The sequence below is a fragment of the Neofelis nebulosa genome, chromosome 4 (genome assembly GCF_028018385.1).
Source record: "Neofelis nebulosa isolate mNeoNeb1 chromosome 4, mNeoNeb1.pri, whole genome shotgun sequence".
NCBI classification, from domain to species: domain Eukaryota; kingdom Metazoa; phylum Chordata; class Mammalia; order Carnivora; family Felidae; genus Neofelis; species Neofelis nebulosa.
In genome coordinates this window covers 67,441,750-67,463,291 of record NC_080785.1, presented here as the reverse complement: position 1 = coordinate 67,463,291, position 21,542 = coordinate 67,441,750, and the positions used below count along the sequence as shown (strand labels likewise).

Here is a 21,542-nt window from a genome sequence, read left to right as displayed (position 1 = left end):
ATATACCTTTATAGCACAACTGGGTAGTTGTTCTAAAGTATGCAAAGCACACATTTCAGATTTCATAGGCGATAATGACCACTTTATAGCCTGTCAGGTCATGGCCTATTTGGCCTAGTTACAGAGATATTGCTTCATGGTTCAGTACTCTGAGAGCTGATGATGTCTCCAGGCCAGCGAAGGTGTCGTTGACATAATAGAAAGTAAGAGTTTCTGTGCAACTCTAATGAGATGCTTTGTAGAGAATAGATCAACAATGTCGTGGCTTGGGTAGTACAACTCTGATGGGGACATTGGGTGGTATTTCTCTCTCCTGTATCATTAAAGAAAGGAAAGGAAAGGAAAGGAAAGGAAAGGAAAGGAAAGGAAAGGAAAGGAAAAAAAGGGAAAGAAAAAGGAAAACAAAAAAGGACAGGAAGGAAGGAAGAAAACAAATAAAAATCTATGGTTTGAATCAAGTTTCTTTATAAAGTCATACTTTCACATTCTAATACTAGGATTATTTGTGCAAATAATATTATGCTTGGAGTATTACCACTTCAAAAGGATAACAGTTCTTTGGTTGCCAAATGACTTGGAAAGTCATCATTTAGGCAATTCCCATGGACAAGGGCATCTGCCTTAAGAATTGGGATGTGAGCCCATGGCCTGGCTTGAGTCCATACTTTTACCACTATGCCAAGATACCTAAAATGTGCAATTTTTTCTACATGAATTTAAATTATGTAAATTAAATTCTTTCATATAAAGTTAACTACATGGATCAATATAGCCATCTTGATGAGTAAAAATAAAACAAATTAAAGGAAATGTTATTAATATCTACCATTTATTGAGGATAAACATTCATATACATGGTCTCTAATTCTCAAAATAAAGCTGGGGCAAGGGTATTAGTATCTCTAATTTACAATGAGAAAAAAAAATTGAGGTTTAAGAGTATGGCTTTGAAATTGTCATTTGGCCATGAAACACCTGCTTAATATATAATTCATTATTTGCACACCTGAGCACCTGGTATGGAATGAACAGTGTGATTTGCCAGTTAATTTCTTTGTGTGTGTGGAATGATGATTTAGATTACACTTGAACTTGAAGTTCTATATTCAAGATTGAAATACGAGGATACCCCTGCTTGGTCAAGGTCAATTGGCTCATTCCTCTTCAAGGAACTGAATAATAATGTTCCTGTTAAATAACAATAGATAGTATTACCACCTTTATTTGGTAATGGTAGAACCACCCTGGGATTTGGGGCCAGAACCTGAATTTTCCTTCCTGGATATGTGATTCTAAGGAAGACTTTTTGCCAATGGGCCTTTGTTTCCTCCAATTTATCATGGAGCTATTGGTGTCTCCATCCCAGGAAGGATTTTGGAGATCAATCCACTCATATAACATGTTAATATATGGTCAAAATGATAAACACTATGCAAATATTACTTAAAAATCTTTTTGATTAAAACAAAATAATATCATCCTTAGACTGATAAGTTTTGTGAACCCAGAAAATAGATTAAAAAAACACAAAAATTAGTTTCATTTAACACACTGTGAAATGGAAGAGGGCATAAAATGACAAAATTTTATGAGTTTATTATCAAAAATAGAAAAACAATGATATACAATGCAAATTAATTACCTGTAAAATTATATTAGTCTAAATAATTTAACAAGGCTATGCTTTAGCATACTATAATATTATTCTCTCTGCACCTACTCAAAAGCGTGGCTTCCTATACTCTCAAATCAAGGAACACTCTTTTCCCATTATCATCTTTGTCAACCATGATCCCTAGAATTTTATTATAAACTGATTTTCAGTGCACAGCAGACAAATTGAGACACATTTTACAAATTAATTAACTCAAATCTTTACATTTTACAAGAATGTAAAAGAAAAAGAAACAGAAAGGCTGCTGAAGCGTTATGACAACTAAGTGTAATGCATGATATTGCCCTGGATCCTGAACCAAAAAATTAGTAAACATAATGGATATTATTGGAACAACAGATGGCATTTAATATCGACTACAGGTTAAGTTATAGTAATGTATCAAGGTTAAATTTACTGATTTTGATAGTTGTATTATGGTTATAGAAGAGACTGTCATTCTTCTTAGGAACTATTTCAGACTTCTTTTTAAAATTGAGGTATAATTGACATAGAACATTATATTAGTTATAGGTGTACAACATAATGATCATATATATATATATATATATATATATATATATATATAGTGAAATGATCACCACAATGAGTCTAGCTAACATTTTACACTATACATAGTTACAAAAATCTTTTTCTTGTGGTTACAAATTTTTCCAGAACCCTTTTACAGATAAGTGGGCATGATGTCTCCAACTTACTCTGAAAATGGCTTGGAAAAAAAATCTATATACATACATTTTTACATATATAAGAGAAAAAGAGAAATATAAACAATGAAATGAAATTAATTAGTGAATCTGAGTAAAGGGGCTATGTAAGTTTCTTATAACTTTCTGTAAGTTAGAAATTATATCAACATTTTAAAATTACAGAAATATAAACATAAATACCATTTCTACGCAGATTCAGATTCAGATGGATCATCCTCACAGTGTATCTAAAGAACCAAGACCACTTGGTAAAAGATGATCTCACTTAAAAATTCATTTCTTGACTGTTTAAAACTAATCTCTACTTTCAGAAAAAACACATAAATTTCACATCTTCCTTTTAACGTGTCAAACTATGAAATAAATATTTTGACTAAAATCAAATCAATGGTACATTGCAAATATGCTATTTAATGCTGTACACATTCCAACTCCCACCCTCCACCCCCAACACACACCAATTGCAACATGATTCTCAGCAAGATTACAGCTCACATTACTGGCTTTTCGTTAGCATTCCCTGTTGAGAGTCACTGACTCTCAAAGCTCATTGCAGAAAGGGGAGGGCTCCAAAATACTCAGACTGTTATTTATTGAAAAAGTACTGATGTAGGTTATCTAGAATGAGCAGGCATACAGAAAGATTTGAAGTGAGTAAAATGACTTCCCTGAGGTAATTTTTGAAAATGTTTGAGATCATAGTTACTTAACAAATGCTTGTTGATGTATTTATAAAAGAGAGACTCAGAAACTGGTGCTTCAACTTTGCTTTAAAAAAAAAAAAATCTTGGGGCGCCTGGGTGGCGCAGTCGGTTAAGCGTCCGACTTCAGCCGGGTCACGATCTCACAGTCTGTGAGTTCGAGCCCCGCATCAGGCTCTGGGCTGATGGCTCGGAGCCTGGAGCCTGTTTCCGATTCTGTGTCTCCCTCTCTCTCTGCTCCTCCCCGTTCATGCTCTGTCTCTCTCTGTCCCAAAAATAAATTAAAAAAAAAAAAAAAAACGTTGGAAAAAAAAAAAAAATCTTGGGGCACTTGGGTGGCTCAGTAGGTTGAGTGTCCGACTCTTGATTTTGGCTTAGGCCATGATTCCAGGGTAATGGGGTCGAGTCCTGTGTCAGGCTCTGCACTGAGCATGGAGCCTACTTAAGACTCTCTCTTTCTCCTTCTGCTCCTCTTCCTGGCTCATGCACTCTCTATATAAACTAAAAATAAAATTAAATAAAAGTTAAAAAAAATAAGTTTTCTGAAAATAGAAACTGACAAAGTTTTTGGAAACAAATCTAAAGCACTTTCTCTATTAGAGATGGAAGAATAATTCTGTGTTGTAATTTGCTTTAACCGGTTACTGTGGTTTCCTCGTTTTGATTCTTTCTTCCTGCAGAGCAGTCACTATTCAGAGTTAAATGTTGGTAGATTTGTGTACACAGGCAACCCCAGGGACCCCAAGCTACAATTGCCATGAAGTGCCTTTTGTTTTAGGGTTGGCACATGGTGCCATATTTCCATAGTAGCCCTTCCTGTCACAAAATTAAGAAACCCTTTAACAAAAATAAGCCAGTTCCTTCTTTTGAAGTTGACTCCCTGATTTCTAGAGCTTCGACAAACTCTGAAGGAGATATCAAGTACCCACTTTCAATAAAAGTGAACTTTGGAATACAGGAAAAGTGGGCCAGACGATAGGAAACCTTCACTACAATTTTAACTCTGCCCCTAACAATCTTGTAAGCTTTAGGGCAGTTACTCAGCTTCCTGAGTTTTAAAACATTTTCCAGGGAGGTCTCTTTAGCTTCAGATATTTTGGGATTGTAACTCTCAACAGTTGTGGATTTTTGCAATATGGACACAAGGCAGAAATGTCACAGTCATATCGCATTTATTTACAACCTATCAATTCTAGAGTAAAGCCAAAAATGCCTTTGAGACTCACATTTTTTAATAACAATTTAATTTGTACTGTTAATGGACACTTTTACAGTTTAATTTTGAGACTTTGCAAACACACCCATAAAACTGGTTGTATTGCTTCACATTTATAAAACCTACTACATTTTCCAAGCAAATGGCATTTATGCAAAGAAATAGCCTAACACATGTCTGTCTGTTTCAAAGCAATTATTATTTGTCAATACAAATGTACACTTGAATAGTGCAAAGAAAATGCCCCCAGAAAATTTGGCAGGCTCTTGTTGAAGGAACTTCTGCTTTTAGAATCCCATCAGCATTTTCTTTCATTATTATATTTAGGATCAAATTTCCAGAAATTCAAGAAAGAAAATTCAGATAATGGTACTAAGTTTCTTGCCATCTGAGAGACCATACTTGTTTTGTTAAGTCTTTCTGATGTTCGTCAACCTCCAAAATACAGTTATGTTCATCTAGGTAATACTGTTCTTATTTACTTTTCACTTTTATTTAAATGAAAATTCTTATAGTTATTTGGATATTTTTTCTGCAACATTTCTGACTAGTTGTAATGGCCTGTAGCAGCCACTGACTTGTATTTTCCTAGAAAAACATCACCTTTTCTCTTGTATCACTGCATTTTTACAGAATTACACAAAGCCTCCACAAAGGCTTACAATATAAACACGTTTATCTGTGTCAGAAAATGAGCTGTTCATCTGCTTATGCAGCAAGCTCATCAGCAAAAGGATATCATTATGTGTGGATAGGCACTCCATTCAAAAATGCATTTATTCATTCAGCCAACATTTGTAGAGCACCTACTTGGAAACTGATATTTTATTAAGTGTAGTAAAAAGTAGTTACCAAGACATTGGGTGGGTTTATCATGGAGATAACAGTTCATGGGAAGGAAGGAAGGAAGGAAGGAAGGAAGGAAGGAAGGAAGGAAGGAAGGAAGGAAGGAAGAAATGAAGAAGGAAGGAAGAGGGAGGGAGGGAAGGGGAGAAAGAGAATGAGTGAGAGAGAGAGGGAGAGCGAGGAGGGAAGGTAGGAAGGAAGGAGAAAATATAGATAATGGTGTTACTTTCGTGAATGAACAGTATAGGGCACCCTGAAAGGATCAAAGATTACTATGGAAATGAAGTTTAAACTAGGCTATAAAATAAGTAAGATTTAACTAGGCAAATGGGAATGGATTCTAAGGATTCCAAGGATGGGGAAGCAGCCTATGCAAAGGTCCTGAAGTTGGAAGAAAGAGAACATGTAAAAAATGCATTCAGATATGATCAGAACTCTAAGGCCAAAGGAGAGCATAGCCAAGATTAGGCTGGAGATGTAGAAATAGGGTGCACTGACCTAGACTAGTTCCAAACAAATAAATATGAGTCTTAATCCTTAACACACTATCTGTTAGGAACTGAAGATGTACAAGAGCTTCTTTAGTTGGTGATGATTGCTGTAGGAGTTCATTGAGCAACAGCAGCTCCTTCCTGGTCTCTGCAACTCACAGAAGAGGTGGCTTCCTGGGGCTGTGTCACTCAGCAGTGACTACAAAGTTTCCTGCTCTATCTTCTTTTTTAAAGAGCTCCAGAACCCTTCATGATAACAATTCTGTCTGACTTCAGCACCATGAATAAAGACAGCTGTCAGATGTCCTAGTTGTGCCCTCTAGTGGCAACTAGAGTGTTACCCAGCTCTTCTGAAAAGGATAAACTGCCTCTCAGAGTTTGGAAGTAAGTGAACGTAGGGACATACTAGGGAAGGAAATTCTACCCTAACAACCTATCCTTCTTTCAGTTATCCTATGATACGTTATATCCAAAGTTTTCATGGCAGTACAAATTACTAATGCTGTAATAAGTCATTTTAAAGTTCATTAGTCTGTTCAATAAATGGTGTTGGAAAAAACAGACAGCTACATGCCAAAGAATGAAACTGGACCACTTTTTTACACCATACACACAAAAAAATTCAAAATGGATTAAAGATCTAAATGTGAGACTTGAAGCCATAAAAATCCTAGAAGAGAGAGCTTAGGCAGTAATTTCTCTGACATCAGCTATACCAACATTTTTCTGGATTTATCTCCTGAGGGAAGGGAAATAAAAGCAGAAGTAAACTATTGCAATTACATCAAAATGAAAAGCTTCTACAAAGGGAAGGAAGCGATCAACAAAAGTAAAAGACAACCTACTGAATGGGAGAAGATAGTTGCAAATGACATATCCAATAAAGGGTTAGTATCCAAAATATATAAAGAACTTATGTAACTCAACACCAAAAAACTCCAAATAATCCAATTAAAAATGGCCAGAAGACATGAACAGACACTTCTCCAAAGAAGACATACAGATGATCAACAGACACATGAAAAGGTGTTCAACATCACTCATTATCAAGGAAATGCAAATCAAACCTAGAAGGAGATCACCTCATACCTGTCAGAATGACTAAATTCAAAAACACAAGAAACAAGTGTTGGCAAGGATATGGAGAAAAAGAAACCCTTGTGCACTGTTGGTGGGAATGCAGACTGGTGCAGTCACTGTGGATAATAGTATGACAATTCCTCAAAAATAAAAAATAGAACTACCCTATGATCCAGTAGTCCCACTACTGGGTATTTACCCAAAGGAAACAAACACATTAATTCAAAGGGATATATGCACCCCTATGTGTATTTTGGGATTATTTACAATAGCCAAATTATGGAAGCAACCCAAGTGTCCATCAATAGATAAATGGATAAAGACTATGTGGTATGTGTATATATATACATATATGTGTGTGTGTGTGTGTATATATATATATATATATATATATATATAATGGAATATTATTCAACCATAATAAAGAATTAAATATTGCCATTTGCAACAATATGGATGGAGCCAGAGAGTATAATGCCAAGCTAAATAAGTCAGAGAAAGACAAATACCATGTGATTTCACTCATGTGTGGAATTTAGGAAACAAAACAAATAACAAAGGGAAAAAGAGAGACAAACCAAGAAACAGACTCTTAACTATAGAGAACAAATTGATGGTTATCAGAGGGCAGAAGGTTTGGGGGATGGGTGATCTCTATCACCTATTTCACCCAAATAGGTGATGGGGATCAAAGAGTACACTTACTGTAATGAGCACTGAGTTACGTATGGAATTGTTGTATCACCATATTGTACACCTGAAATAACACTGTATGTTAATTATATGAGAATTAAAATTCAAAACTTAATACAAGTGAAAAAAAGAACAATAAAAAACAGGTATATAATCTAAACTGAAGAAAAAAGTTACATTAAAGGTCAAGGGGATTTTAGAGCTCTGACTGTAGACATATTTTCATCTAAACTCCCATTGTGACTTCACTTACAGCATCCTGTCGTTTTGGGGCTCTGTTTACTCCATTCCTTTCATGATCTATATCTCCCTATACCATAAACTTTGGGTGAACATCCTTCTTTGATTTAGTGACACCGCTTACTTAGTTCCCTTGGTGACAATAAGAGCAAAGTTTTTTTTTCTTTTTGGACTCCAGGCATGCCACTATATCTGATTAATTGGATCATCATTAAAGATGATCCAGAGGCCATCTTTTTTCTTGTTTATGAAATTTCTCTGCCTAAATATCCTTTTTCCATCTAGCTCTTTGGTATGAGATTCCACATGCCATGAGAATAGCGGAGAGGGGTTGGTAAAGACCAACGTGAAATCTAGCCCAGACGGTGGACAACAGGTGCATTTGGTTCCAAAGCTGACGGGCACTGGATAAGAGATCTGTGGAGGATAGAGTCTGTTTACCCAGTGCTAGGAATCTTACAGGAAAGAAACTGAAAGTCAAAGAATGCCTGCTAATATTTTGGGAGGGGTTTTAGAAAAACAAAACAGAGCAAAACAAAACAAAACAACAGGCTAGTTTAAGAGCTTTCAAGGGATTTTATTATTTTGTTTTGTTTGTTTGTTTGTTTATTTGTTTATTTATTTTTGTGGACACACTGGCCGTTGAAGTTCCCTGTGCATGAGTTGTGTCTTCCCTGAGCTACGTTTAAGAGCCACTGGGGCCTGGTGTTCTAGGTGTATGTGTCTTTACCACATCTTTGGCTAAAGCATGATCCAAAAATATTTATTTACTCAATGTCAAAAGTTATTACATAACTCAAACTCCATCATCATCAACTTTTGATGAAATGGTGAGGGGTCCATTTTCCTTGTTAGATTTTGTATCTTCTCAGAACACTGTATTTGTTCCACTTGAGGAAACTGGGGATTCCTAGTCCACAGGATTTTTATGGTAGTATGGAGGGACTGTATTTCTAGGATTTTAGCCCCTATTATATTTCTGTGTTGGCTGTCTGGCTTGCTGTCCACTCTGTAACTAGGAAGCTCTTAGCAGTGCCCACACACTGTAGCCTGATATGAATGATGTCCTAGAAGAATTTTTGAACCTATCTAGGACCTAAATGGCAAAGGGATGATATTGCCTTATAACTAGTTTCTATCACTTCTTTTATATAATTTTTTGTCTCTATTGAAATATTTCCAGATCAATCTCTTGATAATCAGAGGGTAAGTAGGTATATTGTCTCAAAAAATATCAAAGTCCTTATTCCTCAAGAATTTGAGCTTCTTTTGGGTAAGGTGTACTATTATTACTACTCAATATGTAGATATAAGTTACTGAAAATAGGGCTGTAAGGTGAATCAGTCCTTCCTCATTTGGTTCATGCTAGATAGGCATGCACTTTGACCTTCATTACCATCCATATAAAAAGCCTTTTTTTTTTTTAAGGAAAATCACTCGTATTAACCTTAATTTCAGAAAGAAAGACACTGGATCTAACCAGCCATTCCTACATATGCAACATTTCTCTTTTCCTCAAAGACATCTGGATTTACTGACAAATTCAAATCTCTTTAAGGGTAATGAAAAAATGATGCTGAAAATGATGCTGAAATGGCTTTATTTCAGCCCAGAAATACTCTTTCAACATGTTATTTTAGACATTTTGTTCATCATATTAACCACATACCCAGAGGTCTTTACATGAGCTACTCCTTATGTAGTCTAAATGGAAGTAATATAAAATACTAACAAAAGAAGCAACTTTTGCAATGCAAACCTGGGTAATCCATAGTTACACTCTGAAAGAATGGGTTAAGTGAGGCTAAGTGGAATAATTACATTTAATTTCTCATTAATATTAATGTGTTTATGTGTCAAAACTTACATTAGTTTATACAGCAAGCATGAGGGAGGGGACAATATTTTCACAGGATGAAAAACTGTATTTCTCAGTAACAGAAACTATTGTTCATGCCTCTTCATAAGGTGTGTTTTTCCCCTGCAGTTAAAGAACGAAGAAGATTTTTAATATAATTTCTTAAGAGTACCTGTAGGAAAAGGAACCAAAGAGAAAGCTAATGATTATGGTTATACAAACTTGTGAGGAGCTCAGTTATCCATGACTCACACCAATTTCTAATATAGTGATGTTGAGAACAGTTAGTACCCTATGTTAGAAGTGAGCCATCCTCTGTGGAAACATGAGAACTCATGGGGTAACATACCTAAACTTCTTAGCCATTTGAGCATTCTTCAAACTGACAGGGACACCATGTTTCTAGTTTTTGAGGATGACATGGAATGTTCAGTCTGGTCAGGAGGCCTTCTTTTAAAATTATTATGTTAAAGATAAATTATTGCCCACATTTGCCAATACTAAATCATAATGTAATCAGTATGGTCCCTTATCACCGCCTACTGCTAAAGATGACCACAGAGTTGTTACAATTATGCCAATTTTCATCTCAGTTTGTTTGGATCATTTGAGCAGATGTAATGTCTCTAGTGAGAACCAGGAATAGAATAGCAGTGTGCATTCTGAAAGGCTTGTTTTTCTTTTCTTGAGGGTTTCATAACCAAGCCAAGCATAATAGCTCTCACATGTCGAACTCATACTGTTTCCCCTATTTTTATGTGTATTACATATAAAATCTTCTACTTTATGTTCATGAAAACACAATGAGTGGGGTATCATCTCTATTTTCTATTGGAGAAAATGTGGTCCTAAAGAGTCACTAATGATAAAATAGCAGATTTTGGAGTTAGTCCTGCGATCTCTGACTGCAAAGCCCATTTTCTTAGTTTGTATGCAGTACAATCTCATAGCACCTACTGGGTTAAAGGAGAAGCACAAAGTTCCTTCTCTGCTTTTTCATTGTTAATGCAACACTGTTGCTCCTGGAGCACTACTTTGAAGCATAAGGAAATGATGTATTTTTGATGTATTAAAACACTAACCCATTTCCTCTGGCTTATCATATGTAATAAAGGCACTTCAGGTATTGTCAATGTCAAGTGCAGCCTCAAAACTTTCAAGAGAGAAATCTCTTAAGGTCATATGTACCAACCCCTCCCTAGTCTTGATTGTGACTAAATGGTTAATGACCTTAACTGTTGAAATAGATGTAAGTAAGAATATAAACCATACAGGTAATTTATACAGTGGTTACTGTATGCGAGGTATTCCCTCCCCCAAGTTACAAAATGTCATACTGTAGAAGAACATCCCTCAAAGAGTTTATAGACCTCTTGGGAAAATTTGATGAAAAGCCTCATATATCTAGAAATATCTGCATGTTTTTCTCTGAACTAGCTAAGAAACAGGCTGGAGATTGCACAATGCCTGAAATAGAGAAAATTTAAATTATTTTTTGGAGAGAAAAAAGTCAAGCAGAACAAAGTGAATTAAATGATGAACATTTGACCCAGTGTAAGCCTATGTCCAATAAAGACATTTTAAGGCATAGACAACTTAGTTTATCCCCTCTGAACGCTTTCTAAAAGAATCACACAACTCTATACATCAATAAAAATTAAAATCCAGCTCAAGGGAGGAAGGAGTGAGATATTTGAAACAACAATGGCAGAAAAAGTAGTAGAATCAAGGTTAAAAAACAACTATAGGTAACCTGGCTGTGAAATAATGTAACGATTAAGGATCTATCACAAAAAGTAAACAAAAAGTGGAAGTATAGTACATTCATATATAAAATTCTATATTCCCCTTTAATAAAGATGATATACCTGGATGTATAAGAGATATGTCTCTCTAAAGTATTTTGTTGATGGGAAAGTATACAATATAATTCACAAAATATGACACTATATACATAGTATTTATATATGAAAAATAGTTGAGATATTTATAAACAATATACACCAAAATTTTGAAAGATTTTTACCTCTGAAGAGAGAGATGGGATTATAAGAGAGAAGAGGTTGATGATGAAGCCAGGCTTTTACTTTTCATTTCATAAATTCTATAATGTTTGAATATTCTTATAAACATAGTAATGTAGAATTTCATATTTAAAATAATTTTAAGAGTAAAAGACATAGCCTGTGGAATAATAGGGAGTAGCTTTTTCACTTAACAGCAGTAATCTGGTCAAGCTCTTTTTGAGTTTTTATATCCCCATCTGTAAGCTGAGGATAACAATATTGACTTTAAAGTGTATGTGTGTGTGTGTGTGTGTGTGTGTGTGTGTGTGAGAGAGAGAGAGAGAGAGAGAGAGAGAGAGAGCAAGTGTGTTTGAATAGTTTAAATACAATACAATGCCATATCTGAAAACTAATTACAATGACTGGAATATAGTGTGCCCTTAGCCAATAGCAGCTAATAGTATGCAACATATTTTCAACATAGCAAATCATAAAATTGTTAAAATGAAGTAATCATAGAGCAAGACCACTTTGGTGATTAGTTATTCAATGTTGAAAGATATTGCTTAAGCATCAAGTTGTTTAAAATTTTTGGCTTAAGTATTCATACAGTTGATGAAATAAATACATAATTTTCAAAGTAATCTTGAAATTATTTATATTGAATAGTAATAGATCGACAGAAAAATGTGCATGTTAGTAGAAATTAAAAGGCATCTTATCACAACATCTGGGGAAACCTCTAGCTGGAGATAGTACACGTAGAGGAGTGAAATGTTTATATACCGTCTCATAAGGCCAGGAACATAATTGAGGTGACAATATAGTAGAGGGGTGGTTTATTTTCCCAAAGTGGTATCATTCAAAAGTATTTTAAAAGGTGATGTAGGGCATTGTGATTGTAAGCCTTTAATGAAAAGGTATTAGAAAAAGCGATGTGAAAGTATGGCCCTAAAATATACAGAGAAAGAGCTAGATCAAAGTGTGGTAGCTCTTATATCTTACATTCTGCCATCTGAGGTGTATTTTCTTCTCAGCCCCATGCACGGATCCTGCCCCAGACATTTTCCCTTCATGTTAGATCCAAGCTCTGTCTGTGTTTATGGTTGCAGGAAATGACCCTTCTCTTTGCACCTATTTTTGGATGTTTTTTAATGTATACTTTCAATTTCATACATCTAATTATGTTAGGAATCTTTATTATCGTTAGGGATTCTAAGACAGTGAGAAAGACAAACACATATAATTTGTGGAAATGGTATCATTGGGCTGGCAAGCCTGCTCCTTTGGAATGGGCGTTGGTGACTTTTGACATGGCAAATTATACTGTCAGAAAGTATATTTGCTGTTTTCACTGGTATAGAATAAATTGCTTGTAGAAAAAGTTCATGATGCTTTGTGTTTTTAGAACTGAGTTCATTAGAGGTTGTCAGCTTTTTCATTTGTACTCATCTTTATGCCATAGTCTTCACCGCTTTTGCTACAACTCAGATATACTGACATCAAAGAATCTTCAGGTGACTTTTAAAAAGAAACTTGTTATTATGTTCGTAATATCAATAGTAGAGGGTGTTCTGGATGTAACGTTTCTTTTTACTAATATCTTTTTTATTTGGTAAGATTCAAAAACTTTCAATTTTGTGTGTATATGTATGTGTTTCAAAAATGAAAGTTCTTAAGATGTAAAGCAATATGATAGAACGAGACAGCCAGTGATTCCTGACTGCAGCTGGGAGCAGATGCATCAAGCTAGTTGCTCTTTCTCATCTAGCATCATGTCTTCACCACCATGAAAACGAGCTTCAATAAGGCCATTAGTAGTGGATTCAAAAGTCAAGAGGATTCTCTCCAGGTGTTTACACTTTTACACAAGACTTTTACTTGGAATTTGAATCTTCCCATGCCTGTCTTTACTCTCCCCAATTTTTCTTTGTTTCTATAACATTATTTTCTTTCTAATAGCCTCCTTTGTCTCTACCTAGCCTGGATCCTCTCCTGTTTGTCCTCAAAGCATTGGCATTACATATTGCTACCAGCCGTCTTCTGTATCCCCATGTTCTATCTGCAGAATGCCATCTATTCATACTACAAAATCAACATCACCATCTCACACGTTTCTCCAGACATTCAGACCCATGTTATCAACTTTCTTTAGATAGCACCACTGGAATGGCTTGCAGGCACCTTAACCTCCAGTTTTCCTCTGAGATTTAATTATATTTTCCAGCTAACTTGTTACCTTTGTATTCCCTGCAGATGCCAGGAAACTCGTTAATTCAACTTTTCATATTCCTGCTTAGCCAAAAAAATCATCCAGTTGAGTTAATCCTACCTCTGAAACATTTCGTATCCATTTTTTCTCTTTTTCTTTTCTATTGCCTTGGTTAAGCCTCATTTTACTTTCTCAAATGAAATATCACAATTAGTTATGTAATGGATCATTCTAGCAGTCATTCTTCCTTCAAGGTCTCTCCTTTCAATGTCTAATCAGGGATTCTTCTAGAACTGGAATGACCTACTTAAAAGCAAAACAGAAAAAATTTAGTGCTTCCACATTACCTATAAGATTAAGTTGCAGTGCCTTAGTAGGAATATCACTATATGACCCTAGCCCACCTTCTTCAAGTTCTACCCACTTCTTACAACTTCTTTTCCTTCCTATCAGAGCTCCCTAAGGCTCAGCAATAAGGAACTATTTTCCATTCTTACATTTAACATGTCCCATCTAAGCTCTTCGCTTTTACACAGTATGTTCCTTATGTTTAGAAGATCTCCTTAAGCTTATTTTCTCTCTGTTGAACTCCTAAACATCTTTTATCTCCAAGATCTGAGGATTATTTCTACTGTTACATCTTCTCTGTCTTTTAACTTTGATTTTAACTACTAGAATGTTGTATACATCACACTGTTAACATGCTTAATTTATTTTCCCATTAGACTGTGAACTTCTTGAGGGCAAGGACCATGTTTCATTTATCTTTGTATTTCTATTATTTAACTCAATATTAGCAGAGTTTCACTATATAGTTATTGAACTAATAAAACAAAATAAATCAGGATGCTTATGCTCGACATGTCTGGGGAATTTCCTAAGGACCCAAAGGAAGGGAAGGGAAGGGAAAGGAAGGGAAGGGAAGGGAAGGGAAGGGAAGGGAAGGGAAGGGAAGGGAAAGAGAATAGAATATTCCAGACTGTGTTGTTGACAGTACAGCTGAAACCTGCTTTGATTCTGTGCTCAAACTGAGATGTTCTGGAGAGGTGTCTTGACAATCAGCACCAATGGAAGGCTTTCACATTATAAATAAATTCATTGCATTTGGTAGCTGAACAGCGTAATGGCTGAAGTTATGTTAATTTTTTGTTAACTTGAGTTTTACTGCCTATTCAACCTGCCATGTTTTTTCATTGTAATACAAGAACTCTCAAAATTATATGCTTTCTTTTTTTAATTGTTTGCTAAAGTTTTTGGTTATGTAAAAAGGAGATTTTCTTTTGAAAATATTTTCTGCTCTCACATCCTATTATTATTCATTTACATAAAATATTATGTAGTGAGATTTAAAGGTTAAACTATTTGAGGCTGTTAATAGTATTAATAATGTTGAACAATCACCGTGGCCCAGGTACTGCTCTTAGTGCCTTAAATGGAGTGTCCTGTTTAATTCACACAGCAGCTCTATGAGAGAGGTGGGCATTATTCTCCTGTTTTCTACAAAAGAAAAACATAAGTATACACAAGTTGAGAAACTTCCCTACATCATATACCTGTTACAGACCTCAGCCTGGATTGGGAGGCCATCTGACTCCAGAACTCAAAGTCATAATCACTACAGCTGTGGAGAGTATAATTTAGAACTAAATTTCTGTTCTATCTGAAATTCAGAAGTTTTTCTGCCTGCCAGTCTTAGCGTCTTTTTTGGATAGATTGGTCCTTTAAAATCCTATCTCCCACTTCCATGTTTCTTTTCTCTTTTCTCTTCTCTTCTCTTCTCTTCTCTTCTCTTCTCTTCTCTTCTCTTCTCTTCTCTTCTCTTCTCTTCTCTTCTCTTCCCTTCCCTTCCCTTCCCTTCCCTTTCCTTTCCTTTCCTTTCCTTTCCTTTCCTTTCCTTTCCTTTCCTTTCCTTTTCTTTTTTCTTTTCTTTCACTCCTTATATGGCACTGCTGGATTGCATTCTAATTACATTTAACTTCCTTTTTTGGGACAATTCATTACTGCTTCTTGAGCCAGTGCTCATTACAGTGCCTCTCCTGATCAACTGTGTTGATTCTGAGATACAAGTGCCAAGCCAGTACCAAATGCATTCCTGTATTTTTTTTTTTTTGTCATCCAAAGAATGGGAAAATAGTTATGTAATTCCAGGTAAAAATGAGAAAATAGGATATGCGTTTGTTTCTTTTATTTCTTGTACCTTAAGCATAAATATAGAAGCTGTGTTAACGACAACATTTATATAATCAAGCAAGTTGAGATTTGGATGTTTGACTAACCAATTAGATTTCATTGAGACAACATAAAACAAATATACAAAAAATAAACTCCAAGCTAACAGATATGTACTACTCTTATAAATTAATGTTTGTTTTATAGAAAAAGTGTATTTTGAAATGTACTTCCTTCAGTGAATTGGTAGGAGAATTGTAGTTGTTTTTATTTGTTTTGTAAATTATAAAGTTATAATATTAACTTGGGAACTACTAAGGATTATACTTTTCATATTAGAGTAAAAATTGTTCCATAGAGAACTGACTTTATTATCAGGTGAAGAGGATAGGTGGGAAATTTATGCTTTTCCCTTAAGAAAAGTCATACATTTCTATGTATCATCCCCCTCCCCACAGGATATTTATTTCTCAGTTTCATCCCTTTAAGACTTAATATTCAGTCCTTGTTAAACAACAAATTGAATTTTGATAAGGCAGCCACTTAGCTATTTTTACTCACATACTGCTTGAGTATGATCCATTTCTGGAATGTTTTGGCATGAAGGGATTCTGAAAACAGGTGCAGGGGGAAAAGGTGCAGTTTGGGCGCAGGGGGAAAAGAGAGAGACCAATTCAAGGGTTGGGGAGAACTGAAGGCGAAGAACCTAGCACTAAAAGAAAGTTGGCAGCAAAGACAAACTTCTTTCAATTCCCAGTATTTGCCCCAAGATCAATAGTGGCCCATCTGATGATAGCCATCCTTGATTCCACATGAGGAGGTTTGTTCATTTCAGTTGGGTGATATGTTTTAAGAATTTGGAGACTATGTACATGAGGCTGATCTGTATTTCTCTTACATGTGATCTCATCCCCACCACAATCCATCCATTTTTCTGAGCCTCATCCCATCCCTAGGGTCTTATTCTCCCTTGGTCAGTGTTTGTCTCTCCTCTGTTATCCTCTGTGCACAATGGCCCTCTGGATCTTTTTATAAAGGCATCACTATTGCCTTGGGGATCACAGGGGTTGCAACTGGACTTAGACTAGCAGTCTGAAATAGTGACATTTTGTGTTAGCCTACCCAATATTGCCATCTTGGTTTTTCAGGGTATAGTCATGGGACATAAATTCATTATAAAATCTCATTTAGTCTCAGATGCAATGAATTTGTGTGGGACTAACTAGCTTGCAGGGTTTGTTTTTTTTTTAAAGCTCAGCATTACTGGGAAGAGACCAGCTTCAACTGGTAGTTTATCCTAGAGGGGAATGGCCTCATAGAATTCACATCTGTCAGTTTGAGCTGGGCAGAGATAAGACTATTTACCAGCTGGTAATGTAAAGCTCATTGTTCCTGAGGAATCTGTGAAAAGACAAGATTACAAGTTCTCAGTGATTTTGTTCTAGTTTAGATTACCAGGCCCTCTTGTATGTATATGTCCCTGGGAAACCTATCCTGTGCAGATTCTGAATACGTGGCCATGTGACCAAGAGCAAAGCTACTCTCAAGCCAGACTTCCATATGTACTGTTTGGTGGCCTTTTTTCTCTACTTGTCTTCACATAGCAGCTTGGAATTTATAAACATAGCTAAATTTAACTGAACCATTTACATGTGTTAGCCATGCTATGAGGTAGGCACCATTGTTACCCTCACTTTGCAGTTGCAGGAAACTAAGTAAAGGTATGTTAAATGACTTGACCAAGGGCACACAGCTTGAAAGTGGCAGCACTGAGCATGGATTCCAGAAAGACTGGTTTAAAGTTTATGCCCTAGTCCCTAGGGATTGGGATAGAGTCCTTTTAGCACAAGTGACTGAGTAAAAGGCCATTCTCAGGCCAGGGTTGTATCTTAGCAAGAAGCCTCCACACCTAAGTCTGTGGAGAGATCCCTAGAATGCAGCTCTAATTCCTAGTAGGCCTGAATTAAAAAGCTCTCCAGCAATTACCTCTTATTTTGAGAACAGTTTGGAAGGAGACTAGCAGGCCCAAATGAGGCTGCTGAGTGGTAGTCAGACTCATGTCTGAGATAGGACTTAGAACTGATTCTAGAGGGGGCTGGTGATAGAGGTTTATTGTGAATCTTGGCTCTTCAGCAGACTTACCTTAGAGGCAATCAGTCCACATCTTAAAGGGTTTATTTGTATTGGCTGTTTTGATTCCTGTGGGTCCTTAGCTGTCTTCTCTACTGTCCTTGAGCTCTCCATGTTAAGATCAGAAGTCACTGCTTTAACTTTAGACTAATGAATGCATCGTGGATTCTCATTTCTTTCTTTTATTTCTTCTACACTAAAACATAAATATAGGAGCTGTGAAATATAGGACAATGCCTGTATAATTTGGCAAGACAGATCTGAATGTTTGAGCAGTCAGTTAGATTTAGGGTTCCCTGGTCTAGCTGTGGAATCTAAATCTTCCCAGAGAGAAGACCAGGATCCCAGGAGAATGGTTCTGAATGTGACTCTCACAATCCAACTTGAAGTGACCTCTCTATCACTGACCATGTGTTGTTAGCTTCTCTAGATTGACAATTATCTATAAGACATTGTGTATTTGATATTTTCATTTATGTCCCTTTTCCTGGACCACATTTTAAGCCCTTAGGGTAAAAACATTATGTCTTATCCAGTATGTTCCATGCTACTAATAGCTGATAATAAACATGATTTCTTTTGACCAGTTAAAATATACTGGAGTCTCTTGCCAAAACTGACTTTTCTAATATAACTGTGGCATGGGTGACCAAAAACCTTTAGGATGTTGGTTGACATAGTTCTGAGAATCATATAGTTTTAAAGCTAATGGCAATTTTGAAGTAGAAAAGTAACAATTATTTGTAAAATTTTTATTTTAAAAGTTTTTGGATCTTAGTGCTGAGAAATAACTGGTTTCATTTCTGTTTGAATGCAGTTTGCTCTACTCATCTTAGATGGTCTTTTCCTTGTCAAAGTCAATGCTTTTATATAGTCTTTCAGCCATGTTTAGTGGTTTTTATCCACCTATACCTCCTCTCTCCCATCATTATATAAAAATAGAAGTGGTGTTTTATCATGTGTTGATAAATATTGGCCAAATGCTGAAGATAATTTAAGTGAAGTATCTTCATTTAATTCTGAGCCTCTGAGAAAGAGCTGTTCTCAGATACAGAGATGTAAACCCCATTGTTTTCTGTTCCATTTGCAGGTCACATGTGCCAATTTAACAAATGGTGGGAAGTCAGAACTTCTAAAATCAGGAAGCAGCAAATCCACACTAAAGCACATATGGACAGAAAGCAGCAAAGACTTGTCTATCAGCCGACTCCTGTCACAGACTTTTCGTGGCAAAGAAAATGATACAGATGTAGACCTGCGATATGACACCCCAGAACCTTATTCTGAGCAAGACCTTTGGGACTGGCTGAGGAACTCCACAGACCAACAAGAGCCTCGGCCCAGGGCCAAGCGAAGGCCCATTGTTAAGACGGGCAAGTTTAAGAAAATGTTTGGATGGGGTGATTTTCATTCCAACATCAAAACAGTGAAGCTAAATCTGTTGATAACTGGGAAAATTGTAGATCACGGCAATGGGACATTTAGTGTTTATTTCAGGCATAACTCCACTGGTCAAGGGAATGTATCTGTCAGCTTGGTGCCCCCTACAAAAATAGTGGAATTCGACTTGGCACAACAAACCGTGATTGATGCCAAAGATTCCAAGTCCTTTAACTGTCGCATTGAATATGAGAAGGTTGACAAGGCTACCAAGAACACACTCTGCAACTATGATCCTTCAAAAACCTGTTACCAGGAGCAGACCCAAAGTCATGTATCCTGGCTCTGCTCCAAGCCCTTCAAGGTGATCTGTATTTACATTTCCTTTTATAGTACAGATTATAAACTAGTACAGAAAGTGTGCCCCGACTACAACTACCACAGTGACACACCTTACTTCCCCTCCGGATGAGGATGGACATGGGTGAGACTGAAGCCTGAGGAATTAAAGGTCATATGACAGGGCTGTTACCTCAAAGAGGAAGGTCACATCTGTTGCCTGGAATGTGTCTACACTGCTGCTCTCGTCAACTGGCTGCAAAGACGCTAGTGGAAAACAATCCGATGTAATTTCTGCCCAGTCAGCTTCATCTCTCAGCATAGTTGTAAATCACTACAGGTTTTAAAGGCACACTTGAAGACATACTCTCACACATAGATATACACAAACACACATTCATATACATTTCAGCTTGCATCTGTCATGATTGCTGTCAAGAGGGCTTTCGTTATTTGACTCATAATGGTTCAGGATAAACTATCATCAAGCAAAAGGATTAACTAGACAGTGAATGGTTTCTAACACTTGCTGTTATGGAAATCTCTTTTAAAGTCTTGAGTACATGCTAATCAATAATCCCCACTCATGCATTCCTACTGCTTGGAGTAGCTGTACTGGTAAATACTACTGTAGGAGTATATGCTTGTTCAAATGGAAAAAAAAAATGTGTCTTTAGAGCTCAGTATTCTTTATTTTATGAACACAACAAAGTGTAGTAACTTTTTTCCAGCATACAGTAGGCACATTCAAGGTAATATAAGATGGCTCTTTTTTTTCTTTTTCTATGGAGGGAGCCTGTTTTCAGTAAAGATGAGCAAACATTTGAAATTTACATGTGGGCAGACATTGGATTACAGCTTTCATCACCAGTCTTTGGACTTTCGCAAAGTTGAGACCAACTAAGGCTGCTTAAAACAAGTTCTGATCATTATATAAGAAGGGAAATGCCTGACAGACACCATGTAAGTTATAAGTGTCTGTCTTATCTTTACTACACATATTGTAACAAATTCAATATCCTAGTCTTCATTTGTATGAATGGTTTGTATTGTACATAGTTTAACCAAGTGTTATTTGAGCTGCTTATTAATATTAACTTGTACTTGTCTCTCTGCTTGTTATTGGTTAAAAAAGAAAAAAAAACAGGATATGAGGAATCCATTTTATCAATGTAGCTGTGACCTCCATTAAAAAGACAAACTTAATGTACAAAGCATTTATTCAGCTCAAGTATTGTTGAAAGCTATACATATACAACATTACAGTCTGTCTGTATTTAGATATTTTATTTCTGGACAAAATGAAATGTACATAAAAATAAAATGCTTAAAGTTGAGTTTCAATATGTGCTTGTGTAAGATGGTGATTTAAATGGTTCAGACAGGAAGAATGTGCTAGAATACAGTAATGGTTTTGCATCTCATGTCTCTAAATTTGTACAGAACTATCTAAATTGCTATTAGTTGCCCAGTCAAAACAAGTTAGGAGTTTCAGTCTCAAGCCTGGCAAACAGTTGTGGCATACAGCGTTGCACACATTTTTGGTTTACTGTCGTGCTAGTTAATTCAAGAATACCAAATATCAATGAGCATAAGAGATGATTGAGGTCTCCTAAATGATTATAGCTGTTTTTTTTTTTTCCTGTGTAGAGTCTTTATTTATCAGGGAGATTGAGAAGAAGGTAATTTTTTTTTTCTTTAAAAGAAAGTCAAGATGTCTGAAGAACTGTGGCTAGCTTTCCCTGATTCTACTGTTATCATTCAACTTAACTGAGAAAATTACAATAGCAGTGAG

The 21,542-nt window shown here is 36.0% G+C and overlaps 1 protein-coding gene across 1 annotated transcript in view; it reads left to right on the top strand.

Moving 5' to 3' along the window:
* The window catches only part of NXPH1 (neurexophilin 1), a 297,980-nt gene extending 276,889 nt beyond the window's left edge, over positions 1-21,091 (top strand). Inside the window, exon 3 of the mRNA XM_058728725.1 lies at positions 19,119-21,091. Coding sequence (XP_058584708.1) covers positions 19,119-19,880 — 762 coding nt within the window. The 3' untranslated portion in view covers positions 19,881-21,091. The remainder of the gene's footprint in view (positions 1-19,118) is intronic.
* Positions 21,092-21,542: the final 451 nt, after the last annotated feature.